We start from the raw sequence: 17,812 nt of genomic DNA on the forward strand, positions 1-17,812 counted from the left end.
CTGTTACCTTATCCAACATGTTCACGAACTCTCATCTTTTCGATTCTATCTATGCTTATATGCCAAAATTTGAATTTTTAAAAATAAATTTAAAGTTGGGTTTTTCGTTGAAATTTATTTTTTACCATTGGTTTTTAGATTGCTAAGAATACCTATATAAAAGTTTTATTCATAAAATATTTTTCTTTTGTAAATATGTCGTTTGACTTTTTCCATGAAAAAATCAAACAATTACACCAATGTGTTTGGACCTTACCATAGCCTTGCAAAAGCATGAGAATAATCAACCTAAAAAGAACACAACCATATATGTACTCTGATTCTTGTTTTCAAAATCTCCGTTCCTAATTCGAGCCACTAAACCACACCTCACTATTTCATTACATATAGCTTTCTTTCACATTGTGCCTAATGGTAAGACGTATTTTATCATAACCCCTGGCATGTGTTTCAAGCTTGAGCAGCAAAAAATAAAGACAACTTACGACTCAATTTGAGACCAAAAAAAAGAAGTGCAGCAAAAATATCACATTGTTGACTTGTTTTAGGTCGAACTGATTGTACTATAAAAAGGGTAATAGGGCCATTTCACTTGCTTAGTGTGGTAAAATTGTACTATGAACCTATCAGACCTAAGTGAGAGAGAGGTGTAGCAAATTTCTTCGATTAGAATATATACATTACATTTTTTATGACAGAACTGTAAAGATAAAGGCCCTGTTTTTTGGTTCGTTATAAGCCAAAAATTAAATTTTAACTTTAAATTTAAAGTCGATTCGAGTTTTTCGCTATAGTTTATTTTTCATCATTTGCTTTTATATCATTAAAAATATGTATGTAAAAGTTTATTCAAAACTATTTTCATCTGCAAATATGCCATTAGACTTAAAAAAACCCAAACAATCAACCTAATATTATTAAAACCTAGTTTTGCCAAAAGCAAAACCTTGTAACTGTTTTTTCAATGAGAACTCTAAGCTTCTATTTGGTGAGTTTAATATTCTGAGAAATATCTAGCTTATCGAAATCTAGAAAAGATAAGTCTTCCAACTTCGGACTTTGCTAGATTCAACGATCGAAGATTCTTAGAATTCGGGTGGACGATAATCTAGATTATTTAAGAGAGACGGGGATTCTAGCGAAAGCCGTATCAACTAAAAGCTTCTCAAACATACCATAAAATGAACATGGCTTCGGTTAGAATCCATTTGCTTGTCTTGATTTTTTTCATTTCGTAACTAGACTGTTTCAAGTGAAATCCTAGGCTACCAGCGTGCTGTCGTGGCAGCCACCCTCACGAAAAAAGGCTCCGTAGAACATAATAAAAGAAGGGGATACATTATGAACTAGGTAATATAAATTGTCTAATATCATAAAGTATCATCAAGCGAGTATCGGAGTACAGAGCACGGAGCCGGAGAAGCGGGCGTTAGAGCCCGTGAAAAGGACTCCCAGCGATGAAACGAAGAAATTGTTAGGTCGCCAATCCCATTAGCAACACGGATCGCAGACACACCACCACACCACCACCCCCCTACAAATTGGCGCCTCGTTGGTTCCACATTTTCCACCGCGCTGCACCTGCGTCCGTTGGCGTGCGCGTGTGTTTCGCTTTTTCATTTTTCTCGCTTTCTTCTTCCTCTCTTCCCCCGACACACACACACACCCCCCGCGCCTCCGCAATCTAAACCCTCTCCTCTCCGGCGATGCTGACGCGTCGCCGCGCGGGGCCGCTCGTGCACGTGCTCCTCCTCCTCCTCGTCTTCTTCGTCCTCGCGGCGGCAGTCGCATTCCGCTCCGCCGCCGCGGCGGAAGGTGCGGGTGCGGGGGAGGAGGAGGAGGAGGCGCGGGCGGAGGCGGTGGCGCGCGGGGAGGGCGCCGGGAAGAAGGCGGAGGCCGGAGGGGAGGTGGCGGGCGGTGCGGCGGCCGGGGCCGCGGCGGCCAATGCCACGGGGAACGAGGGCAGCCTCGCGGAGATGATCGACCGCGCGCTGGAGAAGGAGTTCCCGGAGTCCGAGGGCGACCAGGGCGGCGGAGGTGCGTGGATCTGAGACCCGTGATCCGCCTGGGGGCGTTCGCGGCGCCGGGATCTGGTGCGAGGCTCCCCCCCAGTGCGGCGGGTCTGTGTCGGTGGCCGGAGATCTCGGTCTCCGTGCGCTGTGGCGCTTGCCGGCTTGCGGATTTTGGGGGGTTTTGGGAATTATTTTGGCACTGCCTTGTGCTTACTCGTCTCGGCTGCTCTGGTTTTGCAGAGAAGGACCCCGGCAGCTTCAACAATACGGTGGCTGAGAAGCAGGTGATTTTCATTGCACACTTTGTGTTAGCTTGTAGCCATTCGTTCCCATTTTAGGCTAGGATCTAGTTAAGTTTCTTGTCATGCTGCGTATGTAATGGGTGGGATAGCTAGATCCTGCTGAATACAGTTTTGGGGGTTCAAATCGTTGTTTCAATCTGGAATTTGAGTGGGAATTGGTTTGATATGGGTACGTGCTCGTATGATTTTTTTTTTTTGCTCACCAGCTTAAACTGGACGGAGTTGGTGTTTAAACTGAGCGTGCAACTGTTTATTCTGACTCTGATCATGATAAATTGATAATGGTCCACTATCTTTGCTAGAGCTGTAATCTCCACGAGCTCTGTGGTCCTTACATATGTTGCTCTGTAGTTTTTGTGCCTTTTGACCCAGTTAATGGCCTTTTGACCTGGTGAAGTTCAGTCGACATTTTCCTAATGCTGACAACAATCCATTGGATTGTTTTTGTTATTGTACTAGACTAGAAACAATTAGCATTTATTTGTGGTGGAACTAAGAAACTTTCAAACACAGTTAATATTAGTTTATAGCATACCTAAGTTACTGTGTTTAACTTGCCTGGAAAATCCTACTATACCTAAAGGTGCCTCTTCTGAAGTTCCTTGTATTAATCACTCATGACTGTGATGATGCTTATAAAGATAACATGTGACATTTATTTCATCAGACTATACACTGTGTTATTTGTCTGAGTAATTGTAAAAATTGATGCACATATGCTCCATGTCAATGATATCCATAGAGGATTGTAGTTTCCATGTCTTTGTTACTTTCTGTGAAATATTGTTGATTATACTGTATACGTCACACATCTGTGTCTCTGTGAAGTGATCATATTGTTCTTTATCCTGCCAGGGTGTCCTTGAAACTGTGGCCAGAAGAGTAACAAAGAAGAATGAGACCAAAGACAATAAGTATGTTACTGATTTGAATCTGAATTTGTGATACTCCTTTTTTTAAGTGTTTTATCCGGTATTATTTAACTTGTTCTTTATTAAACCTCCCAAATCTATGATTTCAACCCCTAGGTCATTCCCATTTAAGGAAGTTTTCTTGGATCGGCCAGAGCAAGAGGATGTTCCCACATTGATTGATCGGAAGGTACAAGTACTGCAATTGATTGCATAACCTCCTTTCTTTCTTTCTTTCTTTTTTTTTTTTTGAAAAAGCTACTGCTCTTGGAAAACATCTCAATTGTTATTCACTGATTTACTTAGCTGTAATTGACACAATTGTGAATCCAGGATAATGTTTTTATTATATCCAATCCGAAGTCAAAATACCCTGTGCTGCAATTGGACCTTAGGTGCGTTGCGCAATTCCAATGTTGAATGGAGATAAACTTTCTTCCTTAAGTATTAACTTGTTTATTGAATGTGAACTATTGTAGATTGATCTCGGATCTTGTTGTTGTTATTGTGTCTGCTACATGTGGTGGAATTGCCTTTGCTTGCCTTGGGCAACCAGTGAGTACTATACTACCTTTTCTCCTCTCATTTCCTGTACGAGGCATACACTCTTGTGGCTATTTGGATGATTTGGTATAATAAGCCAGCTAAGGCTACAACTCTAAAATATATTGCAGGTGATCACAGGTTATTTACTTGCAGGGTCTATAATTGGACCAGGAGGTTTTAGCTTTGTGAGTGAAATGGTGCAAGTAAGGTGCTTTTTTCCTTTGTTGGTTGCTTTTCTCGAAATATGCATGTGCTTTTGCTCAATTGCTCGACTCCTTGAGCTGGCAGCTACATCATGATTATATTTCTTTGTGCACATAGAAATAGAAATATATACTGCTTATGCATTCTATTTTCATACCTTACTGGTCCATGCGAATGCTCTCTTCCTTTTTCTATCAGTAGTAGTTAGATAAAGATGTACATGAAAATTAAGATTCCTTTCATCTAATTGCTGGGAAATGGCATTATAAGCTGGAACAATTTTGTGGTTAAAGATGAAACCATATAACTAGACATGTTTTACTGTTTTGCATTGTCTGAAATTGGTAACTGTATGTGTACATGTGCAGTGAAGTTCACAGAAATACCTTAGATCATTAACTTTTGATTTATTGAAGAAACCAAAATTTCATCAGTTTAAATAATCAAAGTTGTAGTTTAAATGCTAAATTTACTCAATTTGATTTTTGAATTGTATGTCTGCGAAATTCCCTTTGGCATGGCGTTTGACTAAAAAACCATCATGCTTCTTTTAACATTGCTAATATTTATCTATTTATTTATGCAAACTTGTTTCTTTGATGTGTATATATCTCAATTGTTGCCCATCTGTTTTTGTTTATTGTTGGACCATTTCTGTCCTAGCAACCTATCTATATTAACTTCTTTATTGGTCAATATGCATACATGTTCCCTGCATATTTTACCTTTTCTAGTTTCTACACCAATGGACTTGTAATGCAATCAATATATCTACATGCAAAAAAAAAATGATTGTAATGCATATATCTACTCGTGTATTATTTGTGTGTATGACACATACTTTTTCGTACAGGTTGAAACAGTAGCGCAGTTTGGTGTGATATTTCTGCTGTTTGCTCTGGGACTTGAGTTTTCTACAGCAAAGGTATACATCTTTGATTTATTTATTATTTGCACTTATGCAAACAAGGACTTACATAATAATAAAATGAGGTGTTTCCCCATTGTCTCAGCTTCGAGTTGTTCGTGCGGTTGCTGTTCTTGGAGGATTGCTCCAAATCATACTGTTCATGTTCCTCTGTGGTATTTCTGCTACGGTATGTTTCTTTGTTGCAATTCAAAATTTCAAGCTACCATGTTGTCATCTTTCCATTTCCAAGTGCAAATAATTTCTTGCTTATGGATTCAAAAAAACACACCTGACAGTGCTTTTAATTTCTTGCTTATATTTAATATCACATTTCAGCTATGTGGAGGCAAAACAAAAGAAGGTGTTTTTGTTGGTGTTCTCCTTTCTATGTCTTCGACAGCAGTGGTAATTTCTAATCTTCGATTGCCTCTCATCCAGTTACAATGGACCCATAGGTGTTTATGCTTTATGAAATCAATGGCTTATTGTTGCTTCATTTCTTCAATGTTTGGAGTCCTTGATGTGTTCACTGCTCTTTATATCTTGAAATAGCAATATGCCCATTCTCTCTCCCTCTTGTGTTTTATCACATTTTATTGGTAATCTTATTGATAGTATTTATTATTAGGCCATCATCAGTATATATTGAACCAAACAAGAAAATATGGGGTCCCCAGTTGTTTTGTTCATTGATTTTTTTTCTCCCAGTGTATGTTGGGGCCCACAAATCAAATAAAAATAATCTCACACCTCTGTCTTTGGCTCTCCAAGGTCCTCATCTCCTTGAGCCAGGAGTGCTTCCATCTCCTCCCTGTCAGTTCCTCCACGCTCTAAAAATTCCAGTCATGTTTACCAATTTAGTGCCAAAATTGAGTAGATTGGGCAGTTGGAACTCGAAGTAGGCAGGACCTGGAAGTATGGAAGAAGAGGAAATAGAGATGGGAGATGATTTTGCAGTGGTGGGGAGGCAGGGAGCTCTGATCTTGGCTGTGAGAGGTAATGTGGTTCTGTTAGCTCCAGTTTCAGTGGCAGGGAACTCGATAGTTGACTCATTGTCGAGGAGCAGGAAACTCAATTCTTCGCTGAGAGCTCTGAATCTTGTGATGGGGAGCCCAACTTATGTGTGAGGGCTCTGATTGTGGCAGTCACATCCATGGGTGGAGGTTTCCCTTCTTGATTCGGTTCCTCCAGTGGTTCGTACACAATTTCTGTTCTCCTTTCTTGTATGCAGAGACAGTGGAGATGAGCTTAGTGTATCATTTTGTGTTGCTGATTAACTCTTCATTTCCCTTTGCCGTGGAAGCAACTATCTGTTGGTGTTTTGCTAACGCTTCAATTCACTTTTTTGGTAAATCAACTTGTTTGTGTTGGTTTCTGGTGGAATCATTACCCCTTCCATAGCGGTAGCCAATAGATGTCAAATGCCTTTCAGTTTAGCACATCCTTATGTGATAGATGATGCTTGACTCATGTGCTAACTGTGCCTCCTGAATGTTGTATATAACTTACGATATGATTATTCTATTGTTGTAAATCCATTTACATCTACTTTTGCTTAATGTTTCTGGAAAATTATTTTGTATTTAGGTTCTGAAATTTCTGATGGAAAGAAATAGCATCAATGCCCTTCATGGCCAAGTTACGGTTGGCACACTCATATTGCAGGTATGCAAGAATTGGATACCGTCTTCTATGTGAGTTGAATTGTTTGAGGAGATGAACCTGTAAAGATGTTTGTTTTTCTTTCTTCTCTTAAGAATCAAAATAGTGGACCAATGGCCCTTTCTTTATCTGAGCTCCATTACTTCCCTTGTATGGGTGATTTGACATTCCTTGGTCGCAGGACTGTGCTGTTGGTCTTCTTTTTGCACTTCTTCCAATTTTGAGTGGCGCATCTGGTCTTCTTCAAGGTGTTGCATCAATGGCGAAGTCGTAAGTGTAGTGTTTTTTTTTTGCCTTAAAACCTTTTGCATATATTTTTATCAGTAGAGTAATCTCTACATTAGATAAATTCTTGTTACATCAATGTCTAAATGATGCTATTTAATGTCAACACAAAAGCTTATGCCCTTATATCTTGATAAATGAAATCATATTGTCCTATGTATATTTGAACTTCCTATTGTCTGTGAAAGTTCTTCTAGGATATACTCAGATACTGGATTAAATTCTTATGACAACTTCTGACATTCCCAGGTTGGTGGTACTGATAACGTTCCTTGCCATTCTCTCTATCCTCTCCCGGACTGGTGTGCCCTGGTTTCTTAAGCTGATGATAAGTCTTTCATCTCAGGTGAATATTATTGAGGGACATACATGAGTGTTTATGTTGAGCATTTAATTTAATTTTGCTCGCAAACATCAAGTTATCCTATACTGACATTTCTGCATTTCATGCAGACAAATGAACTTTACCAGTTGGCAGCTGTTGCATTCTGCTTGTTATTCGCTTGGGTGAGTTTCTTTAACTGCTGCTATGTTATAGTATCTAATGCAGTATTGTGCAGTAAAATGGAAAATTATTTTTCTTTAAGAGTGAAGTGTACCAGTGGTCCCTAAACTTGCGTGCATGTGTCATCTAGGTCTCTAAACTCTCAAAATATGTTCGGGGGTGTCATATAGGTCCAAACGGGCTCTGACCTACTCTATCCACTGACGTGGCATGCCACGGTGGCGCCTACGAGAAGGGAGAGAAAAGAATAAGGAGGAGGGAGACACTGATATGTGGGACCCACATGGCCCCACCAACACGTAGGCGCCACCGTGGCATGCCATGTCAGCGGATGGAGTAGGCCGGAGCCCGTTTGGACCTATATGACACACCCGGACAAGTTCGGGGACCCAAAAATGCATTTAAAGAGTTCAGTGACCTAGATGACACATGAACACAAGTTTAAGAACCGCTAGTGTACTTCACTCTTTCTTTAAGCACTTGGCTACTGGGGTAGTGCAGAACTGCAGATAACTGTTACATGTATAACCCTGACCAAAAGTCGTGCTGTGCTCCAACTGAATCCAGTGCAGAACTGCAGATAGCTGTTACATGTACTAACCCTGACCAAAAGTCGTGCTCCAACTGAATCCTGTAAAGTATGATATATATTAAATTTATTCGAGAACAAGCTGTAAAAGTAACAATTTTGTCAAACTCGATTTTTTAAGCTTATGCTATTCTAGATTGATTTATAGCATATATCATATTGAATGTGGAGTGCTGATTAGTGTTTTGCCTCCTATATCTTTTCCAAGTTTCTGCACTAATTTTGTAAGTCTGGCTCATTGGCTTTAAGCAACTCTTTCTTTACTGTCATGGTTCATGCATGTAGCTATGTTTATCCTTTGAGCAGTTTTAATCTATTTGGATACTATCTCTTCTATTAGTGTCTTAAAATTTTTGTTTACTCATATGTGGCCTTCTTTCTGTGATGCAGTGCAGTGATAAGTTGGGCCTCAGTCTTGAGTTGGGTTCGTTTGCCGCTGGAGTAATGATATCAACGACTGATCTTGCACAACACACACTTGAACAAGTAATTCCTTGCTGTGTAGTTTGTCAGTCCTGTGACAATTCAAATGGCAATTTACATTTTCTTGTTTTATGTTTTTTTTACTACTTTAGTCAAATTTGTAGCTAGACTCTTGTAGTTAGTAATACATTATATGTTCTCTTATTTCAGGTTTGTTGTTTCTGCAGATTGAACCTATTCGAAACTTCTTCGCTGCTCTTTTCCTTGCCAGCATTGGGATGCTAATTAATGTCCATTTTCTTTGGAACCATGTTGATATACTCCTTGCAGCTGTGATTTTGGTGATTACTGTAAAGACGTTTATTGTTGCTATTGTCGTTAAAGGGTTTGGCTATAGCAACAAAACATCTCTTCTTGTAAGTTTTTTAGTGTCTTTGAGTGTGCTCCCTTCTGCTCTTGCGCATACAGTGACGCTAACTTCATATTATTTTTCCTGTAGGTTGGCATGTCTCTTGCACAAATAGGAGAATTTGCTTTTGTTCTTCTTAGCCGTGCTTCAAGCATCCATTTGATTGAGGTTATTTCTCCCTCTTTTTTTTTTGGTATTCCACCCTGTCTGTTAATGCTGTTTTATACTCACATTGTTACATGTATTTCTCAGTTCTAGCTAACTTCTGACTAATTCCACTCAAGCTTGCTTTAGTAGTAGTCAATAGTAAATGTTCTGTTCTGATACTTTATGTTGGCTTCAGGCTTGTGAGCACTAATGTGCATAGGGGTGGTAAACTGGTAATGGGCTATAAGACCCATGGGTCTTTTCACAAACCAACTCAGCCTTACATATTTTTAGCTTAAAACTATATAAAATTTCAACCCATCCCTTTTTGAAGCTAGACCTTAAATTTTGTAGGCCAAAATGGAGGGATGGTACATGTACTTTCATTTTCATCTGACAGTTGATTTGTTTTTCTTCAGGGCAAACTTTATCTGCTGCTTCTCGGGACCACTGCACTGAGTTTGGTATGCATCTATTCATGTTGTTTCCTCTATTGTCATTGTAAATATAGTACTCCTCTCTTTCATATTACAAGTCACTTTAGGTTTGGCCTAAGTTATTCAAGTTTGACCGAGTTTATATAAAAATATAGCAACATTTTCAACATAATAAATGTACTACAAAAATATTCAATAAATGTACTACAAAAAATATTCAGTGATGAGTTTAATTAAACTAATTTCATGTTGTAGATGTTAGCATACAAGTTGGTCAAACTTGAAGATGTTTGAGTTACGACAAACCTAAAGTGACTTGTAATATGAAAGGGACCTAAAGTGACTTGTAATATGAAAGGGAGGGAGTACCTAGCAGACATTCAAATGAGTGGCATAGTCACCAGACCTATCTGTTTTGTCATTTGATTCAGCTGTAATATCCACCTTCGTGACATTGTTCTGGTCTTGATGTTTGGTTTACTTACCTCTTGTCTGCACCAATGCAGGTAACAACACCCCTTCTATTCAAAATGATCCCGGCAGTGGTTCACCTCGGTGTTCTCTTAAGATGGTTTTCTGTTGAGAGCAATCAGGTGGAGGTACACGTTCATATCAACTGAGTTCATCTATCGATTGTTTTACTCTGGAAAATCGGTTGTCAACCAATTCATCGGTTCTTCCTTTTTCAGTTGGGCCTAAAAAGTGATGGCCTCCGCATCGATAGCGGCAAGCGCATAAATTTGATAGTCCAAGGCTCACATGACTCATGACATATTTTGGCACCACGCAAAGCTTACCTTTTTTAGTGTGGCTTACGCTAAAACAGCTCCTGTAAAGTGTTTTCTTCGCATGTACGAAAAGAGATTTGTACCATACATGCACGGCCGGGGGGGAGGATGTGGAACATTTGGAGCGGAGGCAAAAGAAATCAATCTCGTTTCGGTTGTCTTCTTGAGAGGGGTTGATCTGCGAGTGGTGCAAATGGCAAAAATATAATTTGCCGGTTTTGGGAGTGGAGCAGAGCAGCATGGCATGCCCTGGGACCAACGGCGGTCTCGTGCTGCGTCTGCTCGATGAAGTGTAAAACCCCAGAAACGAGGGTTTTCTTTGTAACATAACAATGTATGCTGATTAATTGATTGGGTTAGCGAGATGGTAGGGGGTTTATTTTGGCTTGGTCGTTGCTATGCCATTGTATTATCTTTGTCAGGGTTTGTGTGCGCGTTTCTCGTCGCGAATTTTGTTGTGTACTGAATTTTTACCGTTAGCATCTAACCTTTGACCCTTTTTACTTAGAATATCGTTATGATACACGTCTTTCTGTAGTTTTTTTTTGCCCTATAGAAATAATTGAAACCCATTTTGCATCATTGTATTTGTATCTGTATTCAGTTTGACTAGTCTCACCTCACCGAGGGAGTACCTACTATCGTCACTGTGCGCGTTGCAGGCCTTCATGATGGTCAGCGTTATGTATGATTATACATAACATCATGTTCATAACAACGAAGTACTATATATCCCTGCGCACTAATCAGTGCATGTGACATCTTGGTCTCAATCAGTGCTTCTATGCTTCTAAGAGCAGGTACAATAGCATATAAGCTAGCTTCTTCATTTGTTCTTAAATGTCTTCATTTGTTCTTAAATGTTTGATGCCGTTGATATTTTTTTATATATGTTTGACTATTTGTTTTATTTAAATTTCTTTTACCAAATATGTAAAGCTATATATATATACCTAAAAGTATATTTAATAATAAATAAAATGATAAAAATAATTAATAATATGTAAATTTTTTATATAAGATGAATGATTAAATATGTATAAAAAAGTCAATGGTGTAACAGAGATAGTATAAATATATTTTAAGATGAATGATCAAACATATATAAAAAAGTTAATGATGTCAAACATTAGGAACAGAGATAGTATAAATATATTTTAAGAGGATAAGAGATGAGAAAGAAGAGGAGTAAACTATATATTTAGTTAGCGGCAGCATGTACTTCAAGACACACGGTGTGTATGACAAGTGGGACATAGTAGTATATGTTTTCAAGTGGGACATAGTAGTATATGTTTTATAGATAACTATTGTATGAATTGACTATTAGATCGACTATAGATGAATTGGAGTCAGTAATTGGTTATACTATTGAACTTGCTCTAACCCTCGTGTAGCGAAAAGCAACTGAAAGTCACCATCCCAACAACATAATGTAGCTGCAGCCTCAGTAGGTCCATTATAAATTGTTTCGATCCCTCTTATTAGTACTCTACTACTTGGTTTTATTTACACTTCTATATCAAATTATATAGATAGAATCTTAATGAAAAAAAATCGCGCCGCTCGACGCCAGCACGGTCTTCACCGTCCTCGCCACGCTCAGGGTCATGTCGGAGCCGGTGAGGATGCTGCCGGAGGTGATGACGATGGTGATCCAGTACAGGGTGTCGCTCGGCCGCATCGGGAGGTTCCTCGCCGAGGACGAGATCAACGACGGCGACGTGATCAGAGCGCCGCCTTCAGATGATTCAAGAATCATCAACGTGCAAGATGGCAGCTTTAGCTGGAGTGGGAGCGCAGCTGAGCTGACGCTGAAGAATGTTCACCTCAGCATTCGGAGAGGGGAGAAGGTGGCAGTTTGTGGCCCAGTTGGATCAGGCAAATCATCACTCCTCTTTGCATTGCTTGGGGAGATACCTAGAACACCAGGATTGGTAAGCGAGTTTTTTTTAATTTTTTTTAACATTCTTAAAAAGGTATCTCAAGATGCTATATTTTTTATATAAGAATTTAGTATCTCGAGATACAATATACTTTAAAGGACGGTAAAAAAACCCTGGGTAAGTGAAAAGAAAATAAAACATATATGAATTTTGAGAAGAAAAAAAAACATTTTCTTAAAAAATGTGCATTGCTCAGGGAGATGCCTAGAACATTAAGAATGGTAAGGTGTTTTTTTTAAAAAAAACAATTAGGGTTTTACAAACTGATTGAATTATCATGTCCTTTATGTTTTGTGTCCAAATGAATATAAAACTTTTCTTAAAAAAAATGATGGCGTCATCTACCCTATCCCAATCATACAAAATCAAATTCGATCTTCATATATAGAAAAGAAGGGTTTGTGTTTTCTTATTCAAAATCAAGTTTGACTTTACATTTTAATGGAGTGGCAAATGGCATTGTTATATTCTAATTTGTTAATTTTGGTCATAATTATTTGGGTTGCATGAAAAAGGGGGAATATCATTAAAAACTTGAAATATGATAGAAACACTAGACAATCCATAACAAACCACAACCTGCTGTTTCACCACGATGATCTGTTCATATGCAAAAAGATGACAAGACAAAACCATAATCAATTTTCAGGTCGAGCTGTACGGCACAGTGGCGTACGTTTCGCAGGACTCCTGGATACAGAGCGGCGCCGTCCGTGACAACATACTCTTCGGGAGGCCATACAACAAGGAGCAGTATGACAGGGCGATCAGAGCCTGCGCTCTGGACAAGGACATGAGATCAGCTTCGGCCATGGAGACCTCACCGAGATCGGGCAGCGAGGGCTCAACATGAGCGGCGGTCAGAAGCAGAGGATTCAGCTGGCGAGAGCGGTTTACAGCGACGCAGATGTGTTCCTCCTGGATGACCCCTTCAACGCCGTCGATGCACACACCGCCGCTGTTCTGTTCTACGTATGGAGAACCTGCATCCATGGATGCAAGCAAGCTGCTTCCTGATCATTTCTTTCTTTAGAGATGTCTAATCAGTGGGCAATGTTCTTGCAGGATTGTGTAATGGCAGCACTTGCAGAGAAGACTGTGGTCCTTGTGACTCACCAGGTTGAGTTCCTAACCGAGACCGATCGGATTATGGTAGGTTGATCGATCTTCAGAGCAAGAGCATCATTCATCCATGTCACAGATCCTTCGGTTGAGCGATCTGCCATTGCTTCAACAGGTCATGGAAGGTGGCCATGTCAGACAACAGGGGGTTTATTCAGAGCTAATGGAATCCGGGACAGCGTTTGAGAAGCTCGTCTCGGCTCACCAGTCATCGATCACAGAGCTGGATAGTTCAAGCCAGCAAGGCCAAGTCCAGGGGCAAGTTGTGCCTGATGATCACAGCAAATCGCAGGTTGCACTGCAGGACAGTGATGCTGAGGTGTCTGCAAGAGGCCCCTCTTCATCCCAGCTCACACAAGAGGAAGAGAAGGAGATTGGAGGCCTTGGTTGGAAGCCATACAGAGACTACATCGATGTGTCCAAGGGAGCTTGGCCCCTCTCTGTGATGTTCATTACTCAGCTGCTTTTCACATCGTTCCAGATGATGGCCACATTCTGGCTGGCTGTGGCTGTGCAGATGGAAGTCAGTAGTGCTCTTCTGGTAGGTGTGTATTCAGGGCTATCCATCTTCTGCTGCTGCTTTGCCTACTTCAGAACCCTCTCTGCAGCTAAGCTGGGGCTCAAGGCCTCCAAAGCATTCTTTACCGGTCTAATGGATTCTGTATTCAAGGCCCCTATGTCATTCTTTGACTCGACACCGGTTGGAGGAATCTTAACAAGGGTATGAGATTTCAAATTAAGATCATAAGAAGCAAATCTTTAACTTTTTCTCAATGAACAAGTAGTACAGCTCTAGGGGTAGCTAGTACCTGACGGCAGCATTTTTCGATACAGGCATCTTCAGATTTGAGCATCCTGGACTTTGACATACCTTACTCCATAGCTTACGTGGTTCTTGGTGCTAGTGAGATCATCACAATGTACCTTCCCAACTCAGAGCTGATGTCTGGTTTAAAAACTAGGTGGCCACAGCTAGAGAGCTAGCAAGAATCAATGGAACAACAAAGGCACCAGTCATGAACTATGCAACAGAATCAATCCTTGGTGTGGTGACCATCAGGGCTTTTGAAGCAACAGACAGGTTCATCCATAATAACCTGCAACTCATAGACACCGACGCGACAATGTTCTTCCACACGGTTGCTGCACATGAGTGGGTCCTAATAAGAGTAGAGGCACTGCAATGCCTGACAATACTAACAGCAGCACTGCTTCTTGTTTTGGCTCCTCCAGGAGCTGTCTCACCAGGTATGTAAATAGATATTTGCTCCGGTCCAACAAAAAGTATCTCGAGATACCGGTATCTTATAGTACTAAATTGTTTTTTACCATTAGATCTAGCTGTTTTTTATCATTAGATCTAGCTGAGAAGACATGACAGACATTGTTAGATTTAATAACCAGAAACGATTTGGTACCGTGAGTTATTGGTACCGTGCAAATCTCATGTAAATAAGCCATTAAACCGTGCATACTCCTCTTATAATGGTATCTTCAGATATGCTGAACCCTTCCAATATGGACATTTCCAGGCTTTGCGGGTCTGAGCCTCTCCTTTGCTTTGTCACTGACGACGCTTCAGGTTTTCCTGACAAGGTTCTATTCCTACATGGAAAACTACATCATTTCAGTTGAGAGAATAAATCAGTACATGCACCTTCCATCAGAGCCTCCAGCCATTGAACCAGAGAATAGGCCTCCAAGTTCATGGCCACAGGAGGGGCAAATCGACCTGCAAGATCTCAAGGTAAAACTGTGTAAATTAATTTGTTTTCAACAGAGGTTCACTGGAAGTTGAAAGAAAAAAAAAAAAAGAAAGTTACAGTAAAACTTACACCTATGAGCAGGTCAAATACCGGCCAAACATGCCCCTTGTCCTCAAAGGAATCACCTGCACATTTGCTGCTGGAAACAAAATTGGAGTTGTAGGGAGAACTGGGAGTGGGAAATCAACACTCATCAGCTCGTTGTTTCGTCTCGTTGATCCTGCAGGTGGGAGGATACTGATTGATAAGCTGGACATCTGCACTATTGGTCTCAGTGATCTAAGAACTAAACTGAGCATCATCCCCCAAGAACCTACACTTTTCAGAGGAACTGTGCGCAATAACCTGGACCCTCTTGGTCTGCATTCAGATGAAGAGATATGGGAGGTAAGTGAAATTACAGTAGTTTACGAAATGCGATAAAAAAGAAATCTTGTGCAGCAGCAGGGGCAGAGACAGGAGTAGGGCAGCTAGGGCTGCAGCCCTACTCCTGATCATAAATATGCATTGAAATTTTATTTTAAAATTTTAAAAACTAGAAAATAAAGACAAAATTATATAAATTCAACTAATTGAGCCCTATGTATGAAAAAATTCCGGCTCCGCTACTATGCAGCACTACGGTTTCTAATAGAATCAGTTTAAACAAATATTATAGAAACATAAGCAATAGAAGAACTTGAGCTCAATCATGATCCTGAACTTAACCAGATTGGTGTCCATATTATAGACCAAAATGGTTTTTCATGAATTTGATTAGACTGTCATTGCACATTTCAGGCCTTGGAGAGATGTCAGCTACAGGAAGCTATTCGCAGCACACCTGCTCTTCTTGATACAGTAGGTATGTGACGTGAATTCTAGAGGTAAAGGAGTTAACCATATGTATAGGATATTTAGAGAAACTCAAGACAGTTTGTTCCATTGGCCTGCTGTAGTGAGCGATGATGGCAGCAACTGGAGCGTTGGTCAGCGCCAGCTCTTCTGTCTTGGCAGAGTTCTCCTCCGGAGGAACAGAATTCTTGTGCTGGATGAAGCAACGGCATCCATCGACTCTGCAACTGATGCAGAGGTTCATCAGGCAACAATTCTCGAGTTGCACAGTTGTAACCATTGCCCACAGGGTTCCAACTGTCACAGACAGTGACAAAGTCATGGTACTTTCATACGGTAAGTTACTGCACACAAGCATATCAATCTGATGAAAGCTCTGGTCCAGTGATCGGACTGATAGGAGATACATAAAGTAGTATCAGAAGTTTAGAGCCTGTATGAATCACTTTTAGGCTTTGTTTAGTTTTCAAAAAAAATTTCCAAAAATATCACATCGAATTTTTGGACACCTAAATAAAGTATTAAATATAGATGAACCAAAAAACTAATTGCACAGTTATGGAAGAAATCTTGAGACGAATCTTTTGAGCCTAATTAGCCCATGATTAGCCATAAATGCTATAGTAATCAACATGTGCTAATGACGGATTAATTAGGCTCAAAAGATTCGTCTCGCGTTTCTAGGCTAGCCGTGAAATTCGTTTTTTTCATTCGTGTCCAAAAACCCCTTCCGACATCCGGTCAAACATTTGACGTGACACTTCTCCCAAAAATTTTCTCAATCTAAACACCAACTTAACCAAATAGAAAGCGCGGGCATTTAGCTAGTATATTTTTTTTAGAGAAGGGCATTTTTACCTGACCTCTGTATAGCTAGTATAAATGTAGAGATTTTTCTCATCCTTGAGGAGGTACCAAATTTTATATAAAAAACAGTGGTACCTCCTAATAGCTTCAAATTGTTCATAAATGTATAATCATATGTGTTCCTGTTGTGCAGGGGAACTTATGGAATATGAAGATAAACAATCAGCCTTTGCCAAACTTGTGGCCGAATATTGGGCTAATCCCAAAAGGAACATATCATGATTCTACTGTTCTTTGTCGGAGCATGATAAAGGAGATGAGAATTCGATCATGAAAAATAAAAGATCGGTTTCCCAGGTTGTTGAATAGCTTCAGTGAAGATATGTGAAGACATAACAATACATTGTTTTGTTCAGTGAGAAATTTTTTTTTCCTCAGATCACAAGATCCGTGCTTGATATGAAAATTCTACGTGCATCAATTAAATCAACTGATGAGGAAGAGTCGAAGAGACAGAGAATTAAATCCAAAGGTGACACAGTAGTAATTATATTGTGTTCAGTGATAATGTTGTGTTCGATACAATTAATCTTAACCTCATGCCAGGTTGACATGTTCCTAAACTTGTATACTTGGGTAGCTTAGGTGTAACTATCAAATAATTAGGCCAGTTTGTACACTTAATACAACAGATCTACAACTTTAGGAACAACAGTAACAGTAGCATGTCAAGTCATCTGCCCTAATTTAATAAACATGTTGACACAATTTCAGGGAAATGCTGGGCTAACATAATCCAACAAGCTCCTCAATTCATTATTCATAGTATATCATGCAGTAATTTCTTTTTTGAAAAAACAATAAATATGAAAAATCTCGACCCACATAAACGAATATAATCCCCCTCGGTTCAGATCAGCAACGAATCGAACAGATTCAGCTCTCGGCATGATCAGCGTTTGTCATGTATTTCACTACACCTATATCTTTTCGCTTATATTTATGCTTATAAACCAAAATTTGAATTTTTAACTTTAAATTTAGAATTTCAAATTTCAAATTTTTAACTTTAAATTTTGAATTTTTAACTTTAAATTTTGAATTTTTAACTTTAAATTTTGAATTTTTCATCGAATCTTATTTTTTAGCCCTAGTTTTAGATTGCTAAGAATACCTATATAAAAGTTTGATTCATAAATTACTTTTT

At 39.6% G+C, this 17,812-nt stretch overlaps 2 protein-coding genes across 3 annotated transcripts; both read left to right on the plus strand.

Moving 5' to 3' along the window:
* The first annotated feature begins 1,583 nt into the window (after positions 1-1,583).
* On the plus strand, positions 1,584-10,731 carry LOC102715314 (K(+) efflux antiporter 4-like). Of its 2 annotated transcripts, none has more exons than XM_040525396.1 (20): positions 1,584-2,037; positions 2,253-2,296; positions 3,170-3,228; positions 3,343-3,415; positions 3,559-3,620; positions 3,705-3,780; positions 3,900-3,974; positions 4,829-4,900; positions 4,989-5,072; positions 5,222-5,290; positions 6,473-6,550; positions 6,729-6,817; positions 7,082-7,178; positions 7,286-7,339; positions 8,317-8,412; positions 8,577-8,765; positions 8,849-8,926; positions 9,325-9,369; positions 9,849-9,941; positions 10,032-10,731. In XM_040525396.1, exons 1-20 carry the CDS (start codon positions 1,707-1,709, stop codon positions 10,110-10,112), a joined length of 1,845 nt encoding a protein of 614 aa, XP_040381330.1. In that variant the 5' UTR covers positions 1,584-1,706; the 3' UTR covers positions 10,113-10,731. The 2 variants fall into 2 exon arrangements, with proteins under 2 accessions (XP_040381330.1, XP_015694407.2); XM_015838921.2 differs by having other exon boundaries at positions 9,849-9,935.
* Positions 10,732-11,686: 955 nt separating this feature from the next.
* LOC102715591 (ABC transporter C family member 8-like) lies at positions 11,687-17,373 on the plus strand (the record flags this gene model as incomplete). The annotated part of the gene is given in 13 exon segments (XM_015838127.1): positions 11,687-12,067; positions 12,726-12,875; positions 12,878-13,048; positions 13,142-13,228; positions 13,314-13,919; positions 14,033-14,144; positions 14,147-14,446; positions 14,731-14,945; positions 15,046-15,351; positions 15,745-15,808; positions 15,903-16,029; positions 16,031-16,134; positions 16,799-17,373. Coding segments are annotated over 13 exon segments (2,712 nt in total), but the record flags the coding sequence as incomplete, so codon positions are not given.
* Positions 17,374-17,812: the final 439 nt, after the last annotated feature.

This window comes from Oryza brachyantha, chromosome 6, assembly GCF_000231095.2.
Source record: "Oryza brachyantha chromosome 6, ObraRS2, whole genome shotgun sequence".
NCBI lineage: Eukaryota > Viridiplantae > Streptophyta > Magnoliopsida > Poales > Poaceae > Oryza > Oryza brachyantha.